The 24,115-nt window shown below is 46.4% G+C and overlaps 1 protein-coding gene across 1 annotated transcript; it reads right to left on the minus strand.

The window, feature by feature from the left end:
- Positions 1 to 818: 818 nt before the first annotated feature.
- TSPAN16 (tetraspanin 16) lies at positions 819 to 13,320 on the minus strand. The gene is given in 6 exon segments (XM_039873283.1): positions 819 to 1,513; positions 6,346 to 6,591; positions 8,180 to 8,254; positions 10,508 to 10,720; positions 13,254 to 13,281; positions 13,283 to 13,320. Coding segments are annotated over 6 exon segments (714 nt in total). The 3' UTR covers positions 819 to 1,399.
- Between the last annotated feature and the right edge of the window lie 10,795 nt (positions 13,321 to 24,115).

Here is a 24,115-nt window from a genome sequence, read left to right on the forward strand (position 1 = left end):
AACATCTTTCCTTTTTATAATCTAGTTTGGATTCATACTAAATTAATTTCAGTATCCTACAAAAACTTCGCTCCTATGTAGCCCCGTTTTCTGCATCCTTCTTTGTGCTATTATCGTCATGTGAATTACATCTTACTATAAGTCTGTTAACACCGTTTTACTGTTATTGCCTTATGTAAATGTGGTAGGAGAAGAAAAGTTTTCACAAAAAAATATATTTTTCTCCCTGGGGCTTACCAGGACTTGGCTCTGAGCAAGGATTCGCTCCTTGACAGGCTCAGGGATAAGAATGGCTCCCGCGCATAGTGTGTCCATAGCAAACGGTCTTGGTGCACGGAGAGCTCATCGCCTTTTGGCCACTGCCTCCCTGAGATCCCTGCCTTGGGTAAGACCTCCTTTGAGTTTGTGACAGTAACTTTCCAGGATCATAGGACATCGTGCACAGCCTCAGATGCATTCTGCCTCATCGATGCCTAACAACAAACAACGGGGCAGCCCAGTTTACAAGTGAGGGAGGCTGTGGTCCTGCCTCTCAGACAGCAGTGAGTGACATGACCCAGCTCTTGCCCACTCAGGCCTCCCACCTGGGCCGTGTAGGCCGGACTCACCAGCATGAAGAGGGCTCATCCCCAGAATGAGCTGTTCCTCGCCTGAACCTGGTCTGAGGGCTCCAGCGCCCTCACGCTTTCCCCCTTCTTTGTAGGCGAACCATTAATGAGATCACCCTGCTTAAAATGACTTCCTCTCTCACCGTCCCCATTTTATATCTCTCCTGAACATTTATCACTATCATACAATACATTTTTTAATTTAAAAAATCATATTTCTTGTCTTTCCCTGATGATATGAAGGTCACTTCCATGAGGGCAGGGATTTTTGTCTGTTTGGTTCAATGTTGTACCCCTAGTATCTAAGACAGTGCATGGATGGAGCAGATGCTCAATAAAGTTTACGGAGTGAAAAAGTGAATGTTAAAAGCTTTCTACTGGCTTTCTGTCATACTCAGAACAAAGCCAAACGCCTCTCTGCAGCTCACAAGGCCTTGTAGGATCTTGCCTCCTCAATTCCCTGCCCTCATCTCCCCATACCTACCTTCTCGTTCGTCCTACTCCAGATGCAGGGGCCTCTAGTCCTTGAATAAGCCAAGCTTATCTCTGCCTCAGGGCCTTTGCACTAGCTGTTCCGTCCGCCTTTCGCCTGCCAACACACACATGGCTTTCCCTCAGGTCACCTCCTCAGAGAGCCCTCCCTAATCTTCTCCATTGCATCACCGTATTTTACTCTCTCTCCCACTTGAATGTCAGTGCCACCTTGGCAGAGATGTTTTTTCTTTTGTCACTGCTGTGTCCTTGGTGCTCAGAACAGTGCCTGGAACACGATCAGTGCTCAGTAAAAGAGTTCAGTGTGTCCCAAAGGGACTGGGCCTCACCTGTATCACTGCTGCCCCCAGTGAGCCCCCACTCAGGTTGGAGCTCCGAGTCTTGATTATTTTCTGGAGCTTAGGAAAATAGCCCTAAAGATACAAATATCAAAGCAGGCAGGATCCAGTTAGGGGCTCATAGGCTCCAAGGCCTCATCACTACCCGTGCCTTTCGGGTCACCCAAACTGCTTTCAGATTCAGGATGAAGGAACAGAACATTGTCTCCTTCTCATTTGATGGCCCCCAAATGCTCCAGCATCTTCTTGGCCTCCTAATTCTCCCCACACACACAGGCCCCAGCACAGCCTGTATCCGTCTGTGCTGACGTCCGGCTGTGGCGATTAAGAGTACAGCCTGACGTCCCGAGGTATTACTAGCTGCATGACCCTGGAGAAGTCACTACTCGTTTCTTTGCCTTAGTTTTTCCAACCGTAAATGTGACCAACTGGATCTCCTTCACAAGATTTTTGTATGGATTAAGAAGGGAAACTATATGAGGTCCACAACAGTAGCCCGACACAGAGCCAGCATTCAGTAACTGTTAATTATTTCTCAGTGCTCTTTACATATGAATGGAAGGGCTAATATCCAGTGCCTTCTCATCCCTTTACATGTATTATCTCACTCATGTCTCACTATAGCCCCATGAGGTGGGTACTTCTTTTCTCTGTTTTATAGGTGAGGAAACTGAGGCATAAGAACAGGCCTCAGAGACCCTATTCAACTGCTTGCATGACACGTGGAGATCGGTCCTGCACCTTAAACACTCTTGCAGGTGCTACTATAAAAAAGAAAAAAAGAAAGAAAGAAAAGAACTAGCGTTGGCAAGGGTGTGGAGAAACTGAAATCCTCATGCTTTGCTGTAAAATGATGCAACCACTGTGGAAAACAATGTGGAAATTCCTCAAAAAATTAAGCATAGGATTACCATATGATCCAGAATTCCACTTCTGGGCGTTTACCTGAAAAAACCGAAAGCAGAATCTTGAACACTCATGCAGGATTTGCACATCCACGTTCATTATTCACAATAGCCAAAAGGTGGGACCAGCTCAAGTGTCCATCGACGGATGACTGGATAAACAAGATGTGGTCTACTCATACAGTGGAATGTTTTTTTCAGCCTTAAAATGAAAGGAAATTCTGACAACTCCTACAACATGAATGAACCATGAGGACATTATGCTGAGTGAAATAAGCCAGTCACAAAAGGACAGTTCCTGTATGATTCCAGTTATAAGAGGTCCCTAGAGGAGTCAGATTCATAGAGACACAAAGTAGAAGGGTGGGTGCCCGGGGCTGGGGCAGGGGAATGGGGAGTGAGTTTAATGGGGACAGAGTTTCATTTGGGGAAGATGAAAAAGTTCTGAAGATGAATGGTGGTGATGGGTGCACAACAATGTGAACGTGCTTAATGCCACTGAACTGGACACTTAAAAATGGTTAAAATGGTAAATTCTATATTATGTGTATTTTACCACATTAAAAAAAAAGATGTGGGCTTCCAGTCAAGATGGCGGAGTAGGAAAATGCTGTGCTTGCCTCCTCTCATGACCACAACTAAATTACAACTAAACTACAGAACAACCATCACTGAGAATCACCTAAAGTCTAGCTGACAGAAGTTCTATAACTAAGGGTATACAGAAGAAGCCACATTGAGACTGGTCAGAGGGGCAGAAACACCGAATGGGCTAGTCCCCTCAACACATGTGGCAGGAGGGATATCTCGGCTGCAGAGGTCCTCCCTTAGAAGCAAGGGTCCCAGCCCAACACTATGCTCCCCAGCCCAGGGATTCAGAGCCGGGAAAAGAAATCCTTATAACCTCTGGCTGTCAAAACCAGTGGAGACCAACTAAATGAGGCGGAGGGCAGCTGAAGACGCAAGCATTCCTCTTAAAGGGCCCGCACACAGATTCACTCGCTGATGGACTCGCTCTGAGCTCCAGGGCTAGAGTGGCAGGCAGCTCGAAAGGCTCCAGGGACATATAGGGAGGAACTGAGTTGTCTGATTTCAGGGACAGGGCTGGAGGGGCATCTTCCTCCCAGACAAGTGCTGTCAGAAGCCATTGTTCCTTTGTTGGGCTCTCCCCTCACCCAGCATGCAGACACAGGTGGCAGCCATATGAGTCTCTATCACCCTGGCTAACAGTGGTCACCCTACCCTTGCAACTCCCTGAGACGCCACCTCACCCAACTTGTGAGCCCACCCAGACGTTTCCAGTGGCTTTTCCATACCAATGACCTGTCTTAGCTTATGCTGGGGATTTTTCTAAAATCTCTCAAAGGTTCACAAACCCCAGGTAAGCAGCGTCTGGCCTCAGTGTGCCCTGTACCTTTTACTAAGCAGCCCCAAGCTGGCACTAGTGGCAGTCAGCCTCAGTTCACAGCTTAGCCTCTCCCAGGCACCTCAAAACCCTGTACATGCAGCAATCATCTGCAGATCACTTTGTAGCTCATACCAAATGGCCTCCAGCAGGGCACAGACAGTGGTTGACCTTGGCCTGCACCTGAACCCCTCCCAAGAGTCCTCAGAATAAACACACCAGGTGGTCAGCTTCAGGGCACCACTCAACCACCTCCACAAATGACACACCCAGAGGGCAGATTTGACAGGCATCAGAGCCCTGCCTGCTAAAGCAAATCCTGCTCCACAAAGGTCAGCCCCTGCACAACGGCTCTTCCATTGTAGTCACGGCCAGTCCTCATAATCAATCAGCCTAAGAGTCATTCCCTCCCAATATTGTGCCAACAGCAATCAAGGGTCAACTACAATAAGAGGGCACACACAACCCCTACAGGGGACACCACTAGAGCACCTGGGTCAGGTGACCAGGGAGATTGTGCCTCTGAACCCTACAGGCACCCACTACATACGGCCACTCTGCCAAGACTGGGAGACAGAGCAGCCCTACCTAATACGTAGAAGCAAACACAGGGAGGCAGCAAAAATGAGAAGACAAAGAAACATGTTCCAAATGAAAGAACAGAACAAAGCTATAGAAAAATAACTAAATAAAATGCAGACAAGCAATCTACCAAATGCAGAATTCAAAACACTGGTTATAAGGATGCTCAGTGATCTCAGTGAGAATTTTAACAAAGAGATAGGAAACATAAAAATGGAGATAGAAAACATAAAAAAGAACCAGTCAGAAATGAAGACTACAATGACTGAAATGAAGAATACCTTAGAGGGAATCGACAGTAGTTCACATGAAACAGAGGATCAAATCAGTGATTTGGAAGATAAGGTAGTGGAAACGATCATAACAGCAACAAGAAAAAAGAATCCCCCCAAATGAGGATGATTTAAGGAGCCTCTGGAACAACATCGAACATACCACATTCACATCCTAGGGGTACCAGAAGGAGAAGAGGGAGAACAAGGAATTGAAAACCTATTTGAAGAAATAATAACTGAAAACTTCCCTAACCTGGTAAAGGAAATAAACATACAAGTCCGGGAAGTACAGAGAGTCCCAAACAAGATGAATCCAAAGAGGCCCACACCAACACATGTCATAATTAAAATGCCAAAGGTTAAAGACAAAGAGACTCTTAAAAGTAGCAAGAGAAAAGCATTTAGTTACCTACACCCATAAGACTGATTTCCGAACGGAAACTTTGAGGGCCAGAAAGGATTGGCATAAAATATTCAGAGATGAAAAGCAAGGACTTACAACCAAGATTACTCTACCCAGCAGAGCGATCATTTGGAATCGAAGGACAGGTAAAGAGCTTACCAGAGCAAGAAAATCTAAAAGAGTTCATCATCACCAAACCGGTATTACAAGAGATATTAAAGGGACTTCTTAAAGAAGAAGAATAAAAGATTAAAAAATGTGAATAACAAAATGGCAATAACTACATATCTATCAACAATTACTTTTTTTTTTTCAGATGTTCTGTTCAGTATTTCCAGAGTCTCAACGTGGCTTCTTCTGTATGTCCTTAGTTATAGGGCTTCTGTTCAGCTAGACTTCGGGCAATTTTCAATCGTAGTTGTTCTTTAGTTTGGTTGTAATGTTGAGATAGTCACAGGAGGAAGCAGCGCAGCACTTACCTATTTCGCCATCTTGACAAGAAACTTCTAGCAACAATTACTTTAAATATAAATGGATTAAATGTTCCAATCAAAAGACATAGAGCGGCTGAGTGGATGACAAAACAAGACCCTTACCTATGCTGCTTACAAGAGACTCACTTCAGATCAAAAGACACACACAGACTGAAAATAAAGGAATGGAAAAAAGATATTTCATGGAAATGGAAACAAAAAAGAAAAAAACTGGGGTAGCAATGCTTATGCCAGAAAAGTAGACTTTATTTTATAATGTTATTTATTTATTTTTTAAATTTTTTTGGAAAAGTAGACTTTAAAACCAACACTATAACAAGAGACAAAGAAGGACCCAGTAATCCCACTTGTGAGTATTTATCTGAAGAAACCGAAAACACTAATTTGAAAAGACATGCGCATTTATACGTTCATAGCAACATTATTTACAATAGCCAAGATATGGAAACAACCTAAGCGTCCATCAACAGATGACTGGATGAAGAAGAAATGGTACATATATACAATGGAATATTACTCAACCATAAAAAAGAATGAAATCTTGCCATCTGCAACAACATGGATGGACCTAGAGGGTATTATGGCGAGTGAAATAAGTCAGACAGAGAAAGACAAATACCTTCTGATTTCACTTAGATATAGAATCCAAAAACAAAACAAACAAAACAGAGACCAACTCAAGATACAGAGAATATTTTGATGGTTGTCAGATGGGAGAGAGGTTGAGGCCTGGGTGAAAAAGTGAAGGGATTAAGAAGCTACAAAATAGTCATGGGGATGTGGAGTATGACATAGGGAATACAGTCAATAGTGTAATAAGTATGTATGGTGTCACATGGGTACTGCACTTATTGGAGTATTCACTTCATAAGTTATATAAATATCTAAACACTGTGTTGCACACCTGAGACTAATATAATGTTGTATGCCAACTATAACTGAAAAATTAAAAATTATTTTTAAAAAAGATGTGATTCTCACCTTCTCCATGACTAAGTTCCATTCCATAGAATTATCATCTGGCTTGTTGTAACCTCTAAATTTCTTCCTCAGGGCCACGAAGTTGTGCTCCAGGGCCACTTCTTCAACCTCAATGAAACAGGAAACCGTGAATACACAGAAGAGCAAGGTGCTCCATTTGGTGAGGTTTCTTGGGGACAGAGCAGGGAGGTGGGGGCTTCCCATTGCATTCCCTCCCCTCAGCCTGGGTCTGCACTGGAGGGCGACAAACTCAGGCTACCATCGCCCCCGAGGGAGGGACACGGGGAGAGCGTGGTCTCAAGCCCAGCGCATCTGTTCGTACCCATCACAACTGAGTTTGAATCATCTGCTCTTTCTAGCCTCCCACACGCCCGCTACACCCCCCACTCATTTGGCTGTAAATTGATTAAAGACTTGAATATCATCTTTAGCAACTGAATCTCTCTCTCTCTCTCTCTCTGCACAAAAAAGGGGTAAATTTAATTTTCTATTTTTTAAATAAAGGTCTAAATTAAAAAAAAAAACACGAATTCCCCAAAGAGGTGATATGGTCGCATGTTTCAAAATTCACAAAGCACAGAAGGGTAGACCATGAAAAGTCTCTCTCCCACCTTTTTCTCCCAGCCAACAGATCCTCCCACTCCACAGTGACGACTGTCACTGTTTCCTGTGTCCCAAAAGAGATATTCTATGTGTGTCAAAGCAAAGTATATTCTATTATTTTTCTCCTTGCTTTATACTACTCTCGTTCTGCATCTAGCTGTTCTCAACAAGAGTAGCGATTGCTCTTGGTGCCCTGCTCGCATCCTGGTGGCCTTTGTCATTTTGTGCAAACTGTGCCTGGCTTCCTATTGCCAGCAACCGAGGGCTCTCTGTGGCCTCTCAGGCACATGTGCCGGGGAGCAGAGCTGGAAGGCGATGGGTCATACTGCAGCTCCCTCGCCCCTGGAGCAGAAAAGCAAGTGCACGTTCTGTGATGTGTCCCAGATGTCCCCCAGCAGAACTGAGCCCAGTTGCCCGCCATGTCCCCTTTCATGGACTGCATTCCCTTCCCTCCCTCACCTCCCCGTGCCCCACAGGTCCTTCTTGATATCAGCTTAAAATAAACCAGGAACTTTGGAATTCTTGCCTCGGAGTTTGTCTCTGGGGGGCTTCAAACATGGATCTCAATGTATCCTGAGAAATGCACCATCTTGGACATAAAGGGCCTTCTCCTTTCTTCTTTTCACCGGCATCGGACCCCTTTGCGATGATTATAAACTAACCCCGCCCCCACCGATGCTCGCTAGGCCCAAGCAATCTTTTGCCCATCCTGTTATGTGTGTCATTCTGCCCTCGAACAAACAAATCTTTGGATAATTCCTAAAAATGGGATGATTGCGTCAATGCGTCCATTTTTGCCATTTTGATGGATTTTGCTAAATAGCCCTGTTTTCAGCAGATTTCCAAAGCCCCGACAACTTTTACTTCTTTTCCCAGCCCACCACCAAATACAGGAGAGATGGTCAAATTAACTCAGCTAGTTTCTTCAGGGCTTCGGGGGTGGGGGGGGGAGGCTGAGAGGTTTCGGGTTTCATCCATCCCGATCTCCGTCAGCAGCATAGAACTGATTGCCTCCTGGTGGGGTAGGGGAGATGGGGGCTTCTCTTGATCCTGTTTCTTTCTAATGGGGAGGGGAGAGGCGCTTGTGCTCCAGAATCGGAAGGAAGGCAAGGACCGCTGTGGCGGCTGTGATTTCCAGGGTGGGAATAACAACCATGTCCAAGAAGCACTGGAAGACACAGAGGGGGTGGGCATGGGGGGCGGTGGCCGGGGGCCTGCTATGAGTCCCTGCCCCCTCCCAGGCCACACGACTACCCCAATGTGAAAGAATGCACACCCAGTGGGGTAGGGAGGTTTTTCTTTCATCTGTCGCTTTCCTGCATGTTGTCCAGGATGCCAGCAGTGGGGTATTCTTGGGAGCAGCTAGCTAGACCTCGATTTCATGCCATGCACTTTATGGGTGTCAGGGAGGCCTCAGTGGGGACCTCCAGGTGGCGTAAAGGCTGTGTGTGTGGATGGCAGTGGCCGAGTGGGGAGAAGGCGGAGGGGCGGTGGGGAGGACAGAGCAAAGGCAGAAGGTGGGGAGGAGAAGCCTCCGACACGCCCGTGTGGGGGGAGGGCTGACGAGGGGGGACAGGTGACAGGCCCGTGGGTGCCAAGAGGAATGTGTCAACATTTGCTGACTAACATTCCCAATTAATTCACTTGCGTGGTGGAAAACAGTGGGAAATTTGGCAAGCGGAGAGGGGTTCATTAAGTTACCATCGAGGAGAAACCACTTCCTTCCCTGGGCCTCAGTTTCCTCGACTGTATAATGTAGGGGTGGGACCAGCTCCGGGGGCCTCTGGGGGTTCGGTGGAGATTCTTAAGGCCAGATGGGAGCAAAGAGGTCAGCTCCTGGGTTCCTTTGCATTTATTTCCATTTATGCCTATTATTATTGTTGTTGTTAAGACCTGCTTGACAATTCAGGCTTTGAGTCACCAGACTGGCTGGTGGCAGGACTTATCTGGCCTTGACACAGAGAGGCAGGTAAGTGCAGGGGATACACCCTCGGGGTCCCCACAGCTCATAGGGTGTAGGGCTTAGCAATTGTGGGACCTCAGACGAGTGGTCATGTAACTGATTATGAGGATTAATATTAATATCAATAGTACTATCTCCCTGCCTCTGGGTGACTGAGATAACCAGGCATCGCCAAGTCCTAGTGGCTTTATCTTCAGAATCTACCCGCAACCTGCCAATTCTTACCCCCTCCACAGCCCCACCGGGTCCAGCCCCCAGTACCTCCCACCTGGACCAGCACAGTTCCTCCGCCCCGCCCCACAGTTCCCCCACGGCCGCCAGAGGGCGCCTGAGAGCACCCGAGCCTCTCAAGTCCCTCCTCTGCTCAGGATCTTCCGTGGCTCCCAAACCCATGAAAAGGCCTTCGCTTTTGAGAGTGAGGTCTCAGAAGTTTTGGAGGGATAGATGCAGAAAAGCCGATCGAATTTGCCGATGAGTTGGATGTGAGGCGTGAGAGAGAGGACTCTGATTCCTCCAAGTTAAACTATGGATAAAACAGAGTCTACATCATATTGAAGATAAAACGAAATACTGCAGGCACAGGGCCTGGCCAATAAATGTTTGCTGAACGAGGTTATAAAGAAAGAAGATGGGATATGATGGCGCTTCAGGGAGGAGGAGGGTGGGGCGGGTGCTTTTCACCGTTGGGGTTATCTATGCTCTGGGAGATGATGACTAGAGTAAGAAACCCCCAGACTGAAATAACCAGAGTTTTGTAGCAACACAGTGGAGGAAGGAAAACAAACGCACTGGAGACAGATTACTCTTAAGGTGAGATCATCCGCTCAGACGAGATTCTAAGGGAGGTGGGAATGGGGAAGCTGGGAACTGGATTTGGGGGACCTGTTGGCCAAGGCTTGTGTGAGAATAAGACATGTGAAATCTGCGACATGCTGTCTGCACGATCATGCTTGAAACTTTCATGTCCCATGTACTTGAACATGTACTTGTGCACATATGACGATTACAGCGTTGTGCTGGTGGGGGCCATGCCCACAGGCTGATGGAAAGAGCGGTGTGCCCAGAACAGACCCAAGCACAATGGAAACTCCTAGAGACAGAGGCGGACTGGAGGGGCCACTCAGTAAGGGGACAGTATGTCACCAACAGGGAAAAAAGTCAAATCAGACCCCTACCTCACACCATGAACATGATTAACTCTCGAAGGCTAAAGGGCTAGAAGCGAGAAAGCAGATCACAACAACTATGGAGAGAAAACGTAGACTGTAATTTACGATCTCAGGTAGAGAAGGAGCTCTAAACGAGACACAGCATAAAGGAAAAGATGGACGCATTGATGTCATCAAATGAGACACCATAAGCACTGTAAAACAGGAGATGGAAGGGTTTGAGGCAAGTGTAGTGAAGGATTTGTACATGAAAGGAGAGTTTTGGGGGCCACATGCGAATCCAACTTACGAACAAGAGAGTGCCGCGGCTTTCTTAGGTTGCTCCGTACTACCCGGCAAAGCCAAGCAGCACAGTGATGCAGCCCATCACCGGACGCAGGTAGGCAATGTGGAGCAGGTACGCAGAGGACAACTCAAGGACAGCCCGAGAACGGACCCTTGTGAGGACAGCCCCTCTGAACCTGACATAGATGCCCAGACCAATGAGGACCATTCCAGACACCTTTAGAACAGAAATCAGAAAGGGAAGAGCAGTCTGTTAGTTATATACAAATAGAATTCTCCTGGGAGAGGGAAGAGGAGCGTGAAAGCCAATAAAATTAGCAAAATCATTTAGAAAATGATAATACCTGGTGTTGATGAGGACATGGAGAAACGTTCCCACACATTGCTGCCAGGTAACAAACTTTTTTTGGCGGGGAGGAAAGTGGCAAGAGGACACTTGCAATCTTTATTTAAAACCTTAAGGGTTTTGTTGGGGGAAAAAAAAACACTTTACTTAAAAATTCAATTTTTAGATATTCAGCCTAAGGAAAACAGTCATGTATTAGCCTCAGTACCAGGATATTCAGGGATGTTCATTAAGGAGAAACAACAGAAATAATTGAAGAAACCAATAAGACAGAGCGGGTAGGTAAATCATGGTATGGCCGTGCAATGGGACTCTAGATATTTATTTGTTTGTTTCTTTTAGGCGAGCCAACCCTTTGTTGACATCACAGATTGCAAGGACCTTGTCACCTTACAATCCTCTTTTTTTTTTTTACCTGCACCTGGTCTTCCTAGGTGGTCTCCCATCCAAATACTAACCATGCCCCACGCTGCTTAGCTTCTGAGATCAGACAGGATCGGGCTTGTTCAGGGTGGCATGGCCATAAACTCGAGACAGTTATTTTAAATGATACTGTAGGACAGGGAATGGCAAATTTTTTTTCTGAAAAGCCCCTTTTCAGGCTGTAAGTTCCAGGTTGAAATAACAGCTCTGCCAATATAGCTCAAAAGAAGCTATACTCGATTAGTAAATAATTTTTAAAGTTTACAAATACACTTAATCTATCTATCTATCTTCTATCATCTGGCTACAGTTTGCCGACCCCTATTGTAGGAGAATGTTTAATGATACAGAGGATGTTTTTCAATGCTTTACTAAGCTTTTAAAAAAGTGAATTGCCAGTAGTCAGACCCCTTGGTATTTGCCCAATGGAGTTGAAAACTTATGTCCACACGAAAACCTGTATGTGGATATTTCCAGCAGCTTTATTCATAATTACCAAAACTTGGAAGCAACTAAGATGTCCTTCAGCAGGTGAATGGATAAATAAACGGTGGTGCATCCAGATGGTGGAATATTAGCACTAAAAAGAAATGACCTATTAAGCCATGAAAAGACATGGAAGAACCTTACAGTCATATTGCTGAGTGAAAGAAGCCAGTCAGGAAAGGCTGCGTGGTGTGTGATTCTAAGTATATGACATTCTGGAAAAGTCAAAACTAGGGAGACAGTAGCAGGATTTGTGGTTGCCAGGGAGTAGAGGGGAGGTAGGGGTTAACGGGCAGAGCACAGAGGATTTTTAGGGCAGCAAAACTACTCCATATGGTACCGAAAGGGCAGATACATTATCAGGAGCCGTAGAATGTACAACGCCAAGAGTGAACCCTAATATAAACTATGGACTTTGGGCGATAATGACGTGTCAGTGTAGGTTCGTCAGTTGTGATATATGCACCACTCCGGTGGCGATGTTGCTAATGCGGGAGGCCGTGCACACGCAGGGGCAGGCGATGTACAGGAAATCTCTTTATCTTCTGCTCAGTGTTTCTGTGAACCTAAAACAGCTCTGAAAAATAAAGTCTATTCAAAAGGGGTGAAAAGTTAAAATTTTTTAAAAGGGAAAAAAAAGAGCATTGTAAAGTGATAGCATTCCACGTTTGTTTTGCTGTTTTTAAAATGTGTATAGAAAAGTCTAGAAGGACTGAATGATATTTTTGAGCAATGTTCCATAATAGGTCTAAGCCCTTTAAGTGCACTGTCTCATTTAATTCCCGTCAAAATGTAACAAGAGGAGGAGTGATATTTAATAGCCTTCTCTTTCCTGATTGCCTACTATAAAAACAATTACTTATTGAAAAATTCTCATTTTGAGTTATTTTTATAGTAAGAAAAAATGTTTTGAAAATTTAAAGGACCAAGAAAATGACCACTCCCTCCTGCCCTCCCCAAACCATTTAGTTTTCTGCAGGATTTGACTTAGAGCCAAGCTCTCTGGCCACTGACTCTGGGACCCCCAGAATTCAGCGGTCCTCAACCTTTTTGGCACCAGAGACCAATGCTCCTATGAGAATCTAATGCCTGATGGTCTGAGGTGGCTCTGAGGTGATTGATGATGCTAGCGTTGGGGAGCGGCTGCAAATACAGATGAAACTTCGCTCACTCGCTCACTCGCCTGCCGCTCACCTCCTGCTGTGCAACCCAGTTCCTAACAGGCCATGGGCCATTACTGGTCCGCGGCCCGGGAGCTGGGGACCCCTGCCCCAGATCACACTCTTCTGATTTTCACCAGCTCTGAGTCGATGGAGGCTACGCCTGTTCCTCATGTGTCCTGCTCCTCTTCAGTCTGTCCTACATCCCTCCTGCTCCCCTGGGGACCACAGATCCGGATGCCAATGAATTTGGATCAACTTATTTCTGTATTCGAAGGAGCCAGCCTTGGAGGAAGGGCTGTGAAGCCTGGGGGCCTGGATTGTGACATACTTACAACTATGAAGTCATTGAGGAAAGATAAGTTTCTTCAAGGCAGAATAAGGAGTGTGCATTTCAGCCATGTTGGCCATACTGGGGTGCCCCGGACATTTAAGTCAGCATCTTCCTAAACCTCTGGGCTACGGCTTCCTGAGATGGTAGAAGTCTGGGGAGGGGGCACCAGAGCTGACTCACTCTACCCCTCTCTCCTAGCTGCTTGATCGTCTGCAGAGGAGGGGCTGAGCAGCACCCTTCATCAGTCATAAGCCTTTATCACATCACAGTTGGACGCTGGACCAAGGCCCCCAGTGCTGGAGAAGCAGGTGCCCCAAACTGCCCCCTACTGGATCCTCCAAATAGGACACACCAGAAGTAGAGAAAAGGCATGATGTGACACCCTGGTACCCCCAGATGCCACCGGGACCCTGTGGGCAGAGTGCTCAGCACTGACCACTCATGTGGTCGACATCCCCCGATAGACTGGGGGTTCCAAGGGGGGCAGGGGCCTGGACTGTCCTATTCACTGCTGTGTTCCCAAAGCCTGGTACACAGTATGTGCTCGAGAAACCAGTGTGGAGCAAATGAGTCAAGAAGCTCCATGACACAGGAATCTAACTACAAGCTATCAGGTCCCCAAAGCCCCTGGCCACACATTAGCTCATTTGGCTCATCCATCTCACAGGGCTCAGAGAGGCCAAGATAACTGCTTGAGGCCACACAGGAAGCAAGGTCAAGGCTGGGCTTTGAAGCTCCGTAAGTGGTATGAAGGTGGGACCTGTGATCCCTCCCTACCCCAAGAACCTGTCCTTTCTCCATCTGGTGAAGCGATTGTCCTTGACCCCATGTACCACTGATCACTGGGACTTTCTTGATAACAGAAGCATAGAGGGCATTTCAGGGCAAAAAAATGTGTACATGGCCAGAGAACCCCGAGGCCCAACTCCTGCAGTCTTTAGCCTACACTGTCTGCCTGCCCCTCACACCACCTAGATCCATGCTACACGAGCCTGTGCCCCTTCTGTCCATCCCTGGGCTGGAGCGTGCCTGTGTCCGGGTCCTGAAGGCTCAGCTCTTTTCAGAATCTTCTGTGACCCCTAGGGCCCCGCTCAAAGGAAGGAAATAACTTACACTTGAATTAATCTAATGAATGTTTGTCAAATCTCCTGCTTCTTGAAACATGTAGAACTAAGCACGATGTTTCTGGAAGAGGGACTGTCTTCTCCTTAGACCACGGGCCACGTTCACAGCTAGGGGTGTGTCCTTCCTCGTCTTTCTCTACGTGGTCATTTAAAATAAAGAGCCTCAGATCCCTGGGGGAAGGGGGCGGATGAGGGGATGGAGAAGGCGGGGGGGTAGTATTGTGGATGGAGAGGCAGTGGGGAAACTCTGTGGTAGTAACTGATGAAAAGGAGGACCACTGTGCATTACTGCTTAGGTGCCCCATCATGGCCCCTTACTGCCTCCAGCCTCTATTCTACCCCCGCCCCGCCCCCGCCCGCTCCGCCGCCCTCCCGGCCTCCGGCTTCACTTCAAGGCAGACGCCGGGTTCTCGGCCTTGCGCTCCCCCTGGCGGCCGTCACCGGAAGCGCAATTCTACGTGTGCCATACTGGAGTCTACCTGCCAGACACATCCAATAGTACCTCTGATCCCCAGAGCCTCGGCATGGCCTGCCAGTGTGAAGAAATGGAGAGACAACCGCCACCCTCCAAGTACCTTTAACACACGTCTATTGAAATGATGAGAAGAGACAAAACTGTGCAGGCATCTGGCGGATTACAAATACAAACCATTTGGCAAAAAGGTATGCAGAAAAACAGTGTAAATTTATCAGTGACAATTCAAAGGTTCTAGAAAACAGTGAAACGCTCCTCTTAAAAAGGCACTACAGAGCCATTTGGATGACATTTAAATACCATTGTAGAAATAACACAAGAACCACTCCAATATCTCCTTAATAACAGGGTTTAGCGTGTGTTGACATAGTGATAATTAATTTTCCCACCTGCTTGGTCTCCTTCCTTAAATTTTAGGAGCATGATTCCCAAGAAAATGGAGTGTCTTAAATACACACATACACATTTATGTCAAAAGCCCATGTTTATCTATGAACTGTCCTTCTTAAATTTATGTATTTGTCATCCACGGCAACCACAAGGGGCTAAGAAAATAGATTCACCTGGTTGACTGTTCATGTGACACTTGCAGCATAGATATATTGGTGTGTTTAGGGCCCACAGAGCCTGGATCCACCCTTGATAAGTGGTATTTTATGCTTTAAGATATTTTAGTAACAATCATTGGGGGAGGAGGTGACAAATCAGCATCCACCATTCAACAGAAAAGTTTGGAGCACAATAAAGAAAGGTACCTGTCCATGCTGAGGCTGATCTACTTCTTTGACATCATTTATTCACTCTGAGTTTACCAGGCCACAGGCCTCAGCCCTAGCCAGGAATGGGCACATGGGTGTTGGCAACTTGTGACATCATGGGGTGAAATCTCTGATGAGACAGTAGAAGATCATAGTAACAATCATTGCTGCCAATTGAAAAGGAAGCATACAGCATTTCCATCATTAGGGATTATTTTGTTTGGCTGGTTAGTTTTTTAAATTCCACTTGTTTCATTTTTTTTCACATTTGACTTATTTTTGAGCGTTTGTGCTGAGGGCCCATGGGTTGGGTGAGGGTGCAACAGGGATGCCCCGTACTATAGGGACACTCACTACTCTCCTCAGGTCTTCTTTCTTGCTACATAAAAATCTGGAATTTCTACCCCTTTGGCTCAGCAGACTTAGCTTTTGGTAAAGAGGGGAGTAAGTTAAGAAACACCAAGAGATCCTGGATGATATTTAAAATACTAGGTCACAAAGTACTGCCCAGGCAACAATGAGCCAGACAGAGCAGAGGGTCTCAGGGATGTCGACCCTGTAGGACTGGGGTCCTGCGGGTTTCTGATGAGAGTTCAGGCAGAGTGGCCGCTAGACCAGTGGGTGCAGGTGATGCTCTTCAAGGGGGCTCCTGCTTTTGTTAGAATGTGGGTCTTAGATTGTAATTTCTCCTCTTGACCTGGTGGCTGGTCCCTGGGCAGCCAAAACTGTTCCCGGCCACTGAAAAGCTCCTATATAGCTTTCAGAGATTCTGCACCTTTAATGTCTCAGAAGGGACCTGTAACAACTGCAAATGGGACTTTTTAAAACATATACGGAGTGTTCCCCTTTTAGAAATTTCTACTACAAATTTATTCAAATGCATTGACCAGGAATTGGCAAATCCAGAGAGTAAACATTTTTGGCTTTGCAGCCCATACTATCTTTATTGCTACTCCCTGTAGCAGAGACACTATGCAAATAAATGATATGCAAATAAATGCAAATGATGGGTGTGGCTATGCTGTGTCGTAAAGAACAAATAGAATGTTGTTTACAAAAACAAGTCATAGGATGCAGTTTCGCCAACACCTGCTCTAAAGCCTAGTTTGAGTTGGTGAATGAATGCAAACAACCTGAATGCCCTTCATAGAGGGACGGGTTAAATACGACATAATCCAACCCTAGAACGGTGTCATGGACTAAATCGTGTCCCACCCTCCTATCGCCACCACCACCCCCTGCCCCAAATTCCGATGTTCAATTCTTAACCCCAAGGTGACTGTATTTGGAGAAACGGCTTTTAGGGAGGTAATTAAGGTTAAATAAGTTCATAAGGGTGGAGCCCTGATCCGATAGGACTGGTGTCCTTAGGAGAAGAGGAAGAGACAGCAGAGCACTCTCCGTGCGAGGACGGAGGAGATGCTGAGTGAGGACTCAGCCGTCCACCAGCAGAAGGAGGGCGCTCGCCAGAAACCAAACCTCACACCTTGATCTCAGACACCTGGCCTCCAAAACCATGAGAGAAAAATGTCTGTTGTGTAAGCCATGCTGTCTGTGGTGTTCTGCTACGGTGGCCTGAGCTGACTCCACCAAAGGGACACATGCAGCCGAGAAAATGAGTGTGGCGCACCAACGTGCTCCGGTACTGGCAGAAGAAGAGCTCCCAGAAACAGAAGTGAAGAAGTAAGGTGCATAGTTACGTGTATGGGATGGATGAAGTGAACTATCCATACAGTGGAATATTATTCAGCCACAAAAAGGAATGGAGCTCTGACATGCTCTACAGCATGGATGAACCTCCAAAACATCATGCCGAATGAAAGAAGCCAGACATGAAAGGGCACATGTTCGTTGATTCTATTTATATGAAATGTCCAGAATAGGCAAATTCCTAGAGACAGGAAGCAGATTTGTTGTTGCCAGGGGCTGGGGGGAGGAGGAAATGAGATTGGCAGCTTAATGGAGACAGAGTCTCGTTTTGGGGTTGATGAAAAAGTTTTGGAACTAGGTAGAGGTAGAGTCGCACAACACTGTGAATGTCCTAAATGTACTGGACACTGAAAAATGGTACATTTTATACAAAAAGACAACGAATAAGGTGAGGACGTGGAGAAAATAGAACCCTCGTGCACTGTTGGTGGGATCGCACATTGGTGCAGCTGCTATGGAAAATGAATGGTAGGAAGGTTCCCCCCAAAATTAAAAATAGAATTACCAAATAATCTAGCAATTCCACTTCTGGGTATTTACCTAAAAATTCAAATCCAAAAAGAAATATGCACTCCTATATTTCAGTGTTATTTACAATAGCCAACGTATAGATATAACCTAAGTTCCCATCAGTAGACGACTGGATAAAGAAGTGATGTATAGACACAATGGAATATTACTCAGCCATAAAAAAGAATGAAGTCTTACCATTTGCAACCTCATGGATGGACCTAGTAGGTATTATGTTAAGTGAAATAAGTCACACAGAGAAAGACAAATACATAATTTGACTTATATGTAGATTCTAAAAACCAAAACAAATGAAAAAACAAAACAGAAACAAACTCATAGATACAGAGAACAAACTGATGGTTGCCAGAGGGAAGGGGATAAAGGGAAAGAGTGAAAAAGTGAAAGGATTAGGAAGTACAGACTATAAAATTATAAAATCAGTGAATCATGGGGGTGTAATATATTGTAAAAGAAATATAGTCAATAATATCAAAATAACTATGTGCAGTGAAAGGTGATTACTAGACTTATCATGGTGATCAATTTTAGGTGTACCAGAAACAGAGGCCTCCCAGTGGCCTCTGGGTTGAGCACACAGCTCTGTTCTTGCAACTCCCGTGGAATGTCATCTCCAGGGCTCATCAGCTCAGGAAGGGGAAAGGGTGCATTATCGCCCCCAACCCCTAAATCCGTGTCTACCCGGAGCCTCAGAATGTGCCCTTACTTAGAAATACGATCATTGTGGATGCAGTTAGTTAGGGATCTCAAGATGAAATCAATCTGGATTTAGGGTGGGTTTGGATCCTAAATCCAATAGGCTTTGGAGTTTCAATGATGTGGAAAATTGATCCCAAGGTGTTGCTAAGAGGATGCGACAGGTCCCAGAACAATCCCAACTTTGAGAAATTAGCCCAGATACCTGTTCTGTAGAGAAAAATGACCAGAAGGGAATCCACAAAAATGCCAGCATCGGTGGGCACCAGGGCAACGTTTTTCTTTTTTTCTTCTGGAGTCTTTTCTGGAAATGTTCAAAAATGGTCTATAATTAACATGTATTCCTCTGAAACGCAGAAAAAAAAATGTTAAGAACACGGAAAGATGTTATGATTATTTGTAAAAGGGGACCCAGGGATCGAAAGATTGGACACCGGATGACCGTCTTCGGATGACGCCTCTGCATTCTTGGCAGGGTTTTCTCGCCATCTCAGGGGATGCTCCTGACTGAGCCTGGCGGGGATATTGGAAGCCACGACCTCATTTTGGACCACGTGAGTGAAAGAGAATTTGAAGAAACAAAAACCAGCTTTGACCCAAAATTTAGCCAGGACCTCGGGGTCATGAAAAAACAATCCCGCCCAGCACAGGAATTTCTCCCGCAGGCTGTGTTCAGACTGTTTTCTATGGTTCTCTCTTAAAAGATCTGAGAGAGAGATGGTGTACACGTTTCTTGGAGCCTTTGCTCCATGCCAGGCGCTTAACAAATGGTTTGGAATCTCCTCTCCCAGCCTTGGAGGTAGGTGCTGTGGTTGCACCGAATTTACAGATGGAAAACCAGAGGCACAATGAGGGAAGCTTCGTGCCCCAGGCCACACTGCAGAAATTCGAAGGCTGGTCTTCTGAGTTTAAAGTCAGGGCTTCTTTCTGATGGGTGGTGTCTGGCTGTTCACTAATTCATTCAACGAGTATCCATTGAGTACCTAGTGTATGCCAACCTCTGTGCCACACAAGATAGAACAGTGTCTGCCATCCTGAACTCAGATATTTTAAGGACCCAGATGTATGAACAGATCATTACAAATTGGACCTGGCTCTGTCTGAGAACATCAGGTGATGGGACTCACTATCTGACAAAACAATGTGGTTCATTATTGCTGGGTTACAGTGTGACCTCCTTCATTCCTTGGGCTGCAAAGTGCTCAGACCTCCATGAGGCCAAGGGCACTCCGAACCTTGGAAGACCAGCCTTATATCTGCATCTTTATCTCCTCCTCCTGGGCCTGGCTTCTGGAGTCTGCCGGGGGTGGCCTCTGACCCTTCACTTTCGGCCCTTCTGACACGAGAAGACCCTCGAGGCATCACAGGACCCCTTTTAATGTGTTTATCATAGACAAATGGAGCAACTGGCACCAATGTCTGACTTCCATTATTTCAAACAAAATGAAGTCTGGCCATTTTTCATCAGAAAACTGTTATGATTCCACTCATATAAAATATCTAGAATAGGCAAGCTTATAAAGACAGAGGTAAAAGTTTACCAGGGATCAGGAGAGAAAGTTTTTACTAGGTGGGTACAGAATTTCTGCTTGGGGCCATGAAAAATCTTGGAAATAGATAGTGGCGATGGTCGCACAGCCTTGTAAATGTAACCAATGCCACTGAATCGTACACTTTAAACAGTGAAAATGTCAAATCTTATATCACACATGTATTTTACCACAATTTTAAAAAGCATAAAAAAGTAACCCGTGCTTAGTCTTAAAACATTTAAACACTGTAAAAATCGAGTCGCGTTAAAACTCACATATTCCTCCAAATTTTTCTACTTTATATTCACCTTTATAACTTATTATTATTTTAAATAATCTGGGTCCTCTCCATGTCATCCTGCCCCACAATTTCAAGGATTCTTGTCTCCTGTCTTCACTGGATGTCTTCAGAACCTGGTACACAGTAGGAGCACAATAAAGAGCCATCGACTCTTTATTTGAGCTTCAGCGAAATGAGAAAACCCCCGTGTCCACAGCCTAGAGATCTGGGTGCAGCCTTGGCTCTGGCCTTCACTGGCTGTGGGACCCTGATCCGCTGCTTGGCCTCAGTATACCTGAGTCTTACCTGCAAAATGGGCTCAAGAAGTATTTTCACATGAAGATGTGGATAAGTCGATCCTCTCATTCAGTGCTGGCGGGAATACACGGTGGGATAGCCACTTTGGGAAACAATCTGGCAGCTCCGCGAAAGCTTAAATATAGAATTTCCAGGTGACCCTCTAGATAGGCACCTAAGAGGAATGAAAACATACATCCTTGCACTCAGGTATTCAGAGGGGCACTATTTACAGTAGCCAACGGGTGGGAACAGCCCAAACATCCCTCCACAGGATGAACAGATAAACATTGCGGTCTATCCACACAGTGGAATATTATTCAGCCACAGTCAGAAATTCAGTTCTGACACAGGCTACAACGAGGATGAACCCGGAACACATTTCACTAGGTGAAAGAAGCCACATGCAAAAGAACACATATTGTGTTATTCCAGTCGTATGAAAGCCCAGAATTTAGTAGGTTACTGGTTGCTTAGGGCTCAGGGGACAAGGGACAAGGGACCGGCGAGTGAGATCTAAAGGGTGCAGGGTTGTCTGGCTTTTTTCAGGTGATGAAAATGTTTTATAATTGCCTCTGATGATGGTTGCAGGCGTCTGTGAACGTACTAAATTGAAAACCATTGAATTGTACACTTTAAATGGGGCATTGTATGATATGTGAATGAAATCTCAATAAAGCTATTTTTTAAAAATAGTTTTTGCTTCTGAGCTGGGATTGAGGAGAAGCTGCGGGCCGAGGGCGCCTCAGGGTCAGCTGACAGCTGTCTATCCACCCGAGTAAACTTGAAAGACTGAGGAGGGAGGAGACGCCCAGGGAAACGGCGCCCATAGCTCCGCCCAGAAGGCTGAGGTCAGGTCAGTCCAGCCCCAAACTAGTAACCATTTCCTTTATATCCTTAAAGAAATGGGCTGTGACCTTAATTTGTGGCCTGAAACCACAGAGGTTTCCTTTGTGGAATCTCCCGTTTCACATAGGAAGTTTTTTTTTTTCAGGGTTTTTTTTTTTTTTTTTTTTTTGAAGCAAGCACAGTGGCTTCTGTCGCCCTGAGATCTGGCCCTAACCCTCCTGGAGGCCCCCTCTCCTCTCTGCACCACTGGCTCTGGCCTGTTAATCACAGTCCCCTGAGACTTTCTGCTTCACCCATGTCACCTTCTGGACCCGGGCTGGCTCTGCCTTCATCGGACTCATTTTCACTTAGTTTCCTTATTTCCAAACATAGTTCCATCCGCGGTCCTGTAGGGCAGGGCTTTATCACACGGATTGGAGGGGACACAATTCAGTCTCTGAAAGGAAGTGTGACCAGGAAGGGAAGGCAGCTAGTAAAGGCGGTGTTAGGGCTGGTGAGCCCCAAGGGCAGCTGGTACCCCCGGGAGACAGCATAGGACGTGAAGGACGTGCACCTGCAGGCAAGGGAGCTGGCGATTTATCCATCGACGCCCCACCCCCAATCCCGTCAGCCACTGGCTGAGGGCTGCCCCCTGGAGGCATTAATTCTCAGGTACTTCTCCCCTGCTCTGTGCAGCCTCCAGGGAAAACTGTCTGACGAAGGCATCTGGATATTGGAGCAGAGCCTGTGAGGATCTCAATGGCAAGGTCCACGGCTACCAAACTCCTATTCATCCCTCAGTTTTCAGCGTCACCTCCACAGGTAGACTTCCTTGATTTCCCCCACCCTTTTTATACATGCTCATTAAACCTAGGCCTATCTGATCCAGAATCTGAGTGTTTAGTCCTATGCCACAGTTGTCCCCAAGGCCACATCAGGAGATAAATGACCACTTCTCTGAGTCTTGGTTTTCTCGTCTGCAAAATGGGAGTGGTGGACCAGTGAGAATAAAGCCGGGCTGGATTCACAGCACAGGGCTGGGCCTGGCCTGAAAGAATCCCAGGTCAGTCCTGCCACCCACTGCAGGGTCTGCCATCTGCCTCGGGAGAGGTACAAACAGGATGGCTATGAGCACAGGGCTGGACTCTCCTGGGACTGGGTTCAAATCCCAGCTCTGCTACTTACCTGCTATATGGCCTTCGAAAGGCGACCTCACCTTTCTGAGCCTTAGGTTGATTTATTGAGCAACTATTATGGCAGGCTCTGTTCTAGGACTGGGGACACGGGTGTCAGCAAGGCAGACAAGCGTTCCTTCGTGTCCGTAGCTGACATTCCCCTTCATTGTGGTGGCATGGGGGAGGGGAGAACATGGGGTGGGGTGGCGACAATAAATATGATGTATAATATAACGTGAAATGGCAAGTGGAGAGATGAGCCATACAGGAAAATAAAGCAAGGCAGAGGATCACTTCTACTGAGTGCTCAGAGGTGTCTCTGGGGACATGGCCTTTAAATAGAGACCTGAAAGAGGAGTGACAGGGGAGCCCTGTCACTTCATTCCAGGCCGAGAAAACAGCAAGTGCAAAGGCCCTGAGCTCAGTAGTGTGTGGCACAAGGAGGCCCGTGTGGCTAGAGCTGAGTGAGCGAGGGGGGAGGGGAGGAGGGCAGGGAGGGGACGGGGCAGATCACACAGGGCCTTGTGGGCTGCGGGGAGGACTTGGGCTTTTACCCTCAGTGAGGTGGGAGCCACGGAGGATTCTGAGCTAGGAAGGATGTGTTCTCACTCGGGTGCTCACAGGAGCTCTCTGGTGGCAGCAGGAAGGACAGAGTGTGGGAGGTGAGGGCAGAGATTACCGCCCTGGTCCAAGTGAGCAATGAAAGAGGCTGACCCAGAGTGGGGGATGGAAGAAGAAGAAGAGAGAAGTGTTCAGATTCTGGCTAGATCCCAAAGGTAGAACCGACAGGCTATCTGTTGGGGGCAAGGGCACCTCCTGTATCTGACAATGATCAATTACAGGAACCGTCATGTCCTGCCCCACCCCCTATCTAGGGAAAGCTTTCGATCACATTATCACACACTCATTTGCTTTCACCCAGCACATGCTCAGAGCAGCGCAGGACATTATCCTGATAGCTGTGGCCAATCTAGTAGCTGAAAAGTGGTCTCTCATTTAAATCTGCATGTCTCTGCTCATCAGTGAGTGTGAGCATCTCTTTGTAAGCTTGTGCACCTTCTGGGCTTCCTCTAAAAAAAAAACCCAAAAAACTATTAAGGTGTGATTGACATACAAAAGGCTGTAACATTTAATGTATACGACATGACAGTTTCGAGTTTGGTGGGCTCCTCTTTTGTACATTACTTGTTGCTGTTCTTGACACATTTTCTCTATGGGGGTGGGGGCTGTCCTGTTCTGGTGGATTTGCAGAAGTTCCTCCAGGCTTGGTTGGTTTCAGACCTTGCAGATGTTATCACTTATAAAACAGGCAACTGGAGGGCATTTTCGATCAAACACAGGTCCCATCCATTTTGCCTCATAGTCCCTCTCAAGTCTGCCCACCTCTCTCCACCGCCAGCCCCTGACTTTGTTCCTTCAGGCCGCCACCATCTCGTCTTTGTCACCTCCAGTCTTTC

Source organism: Pteropus medius, unplaced genomic scaffold, assembly GCF_902729225.1.
Source record: "Pteropus medius unplaced genomic scaffold, Ma_sr-lr_union100, whole genome shotgun sequence".
NCBI lineage: Eukaryota > Metazoa > Chordata > Mammalia > Chiroptera > Pteropodidae > Pteropus > Pteropus medius.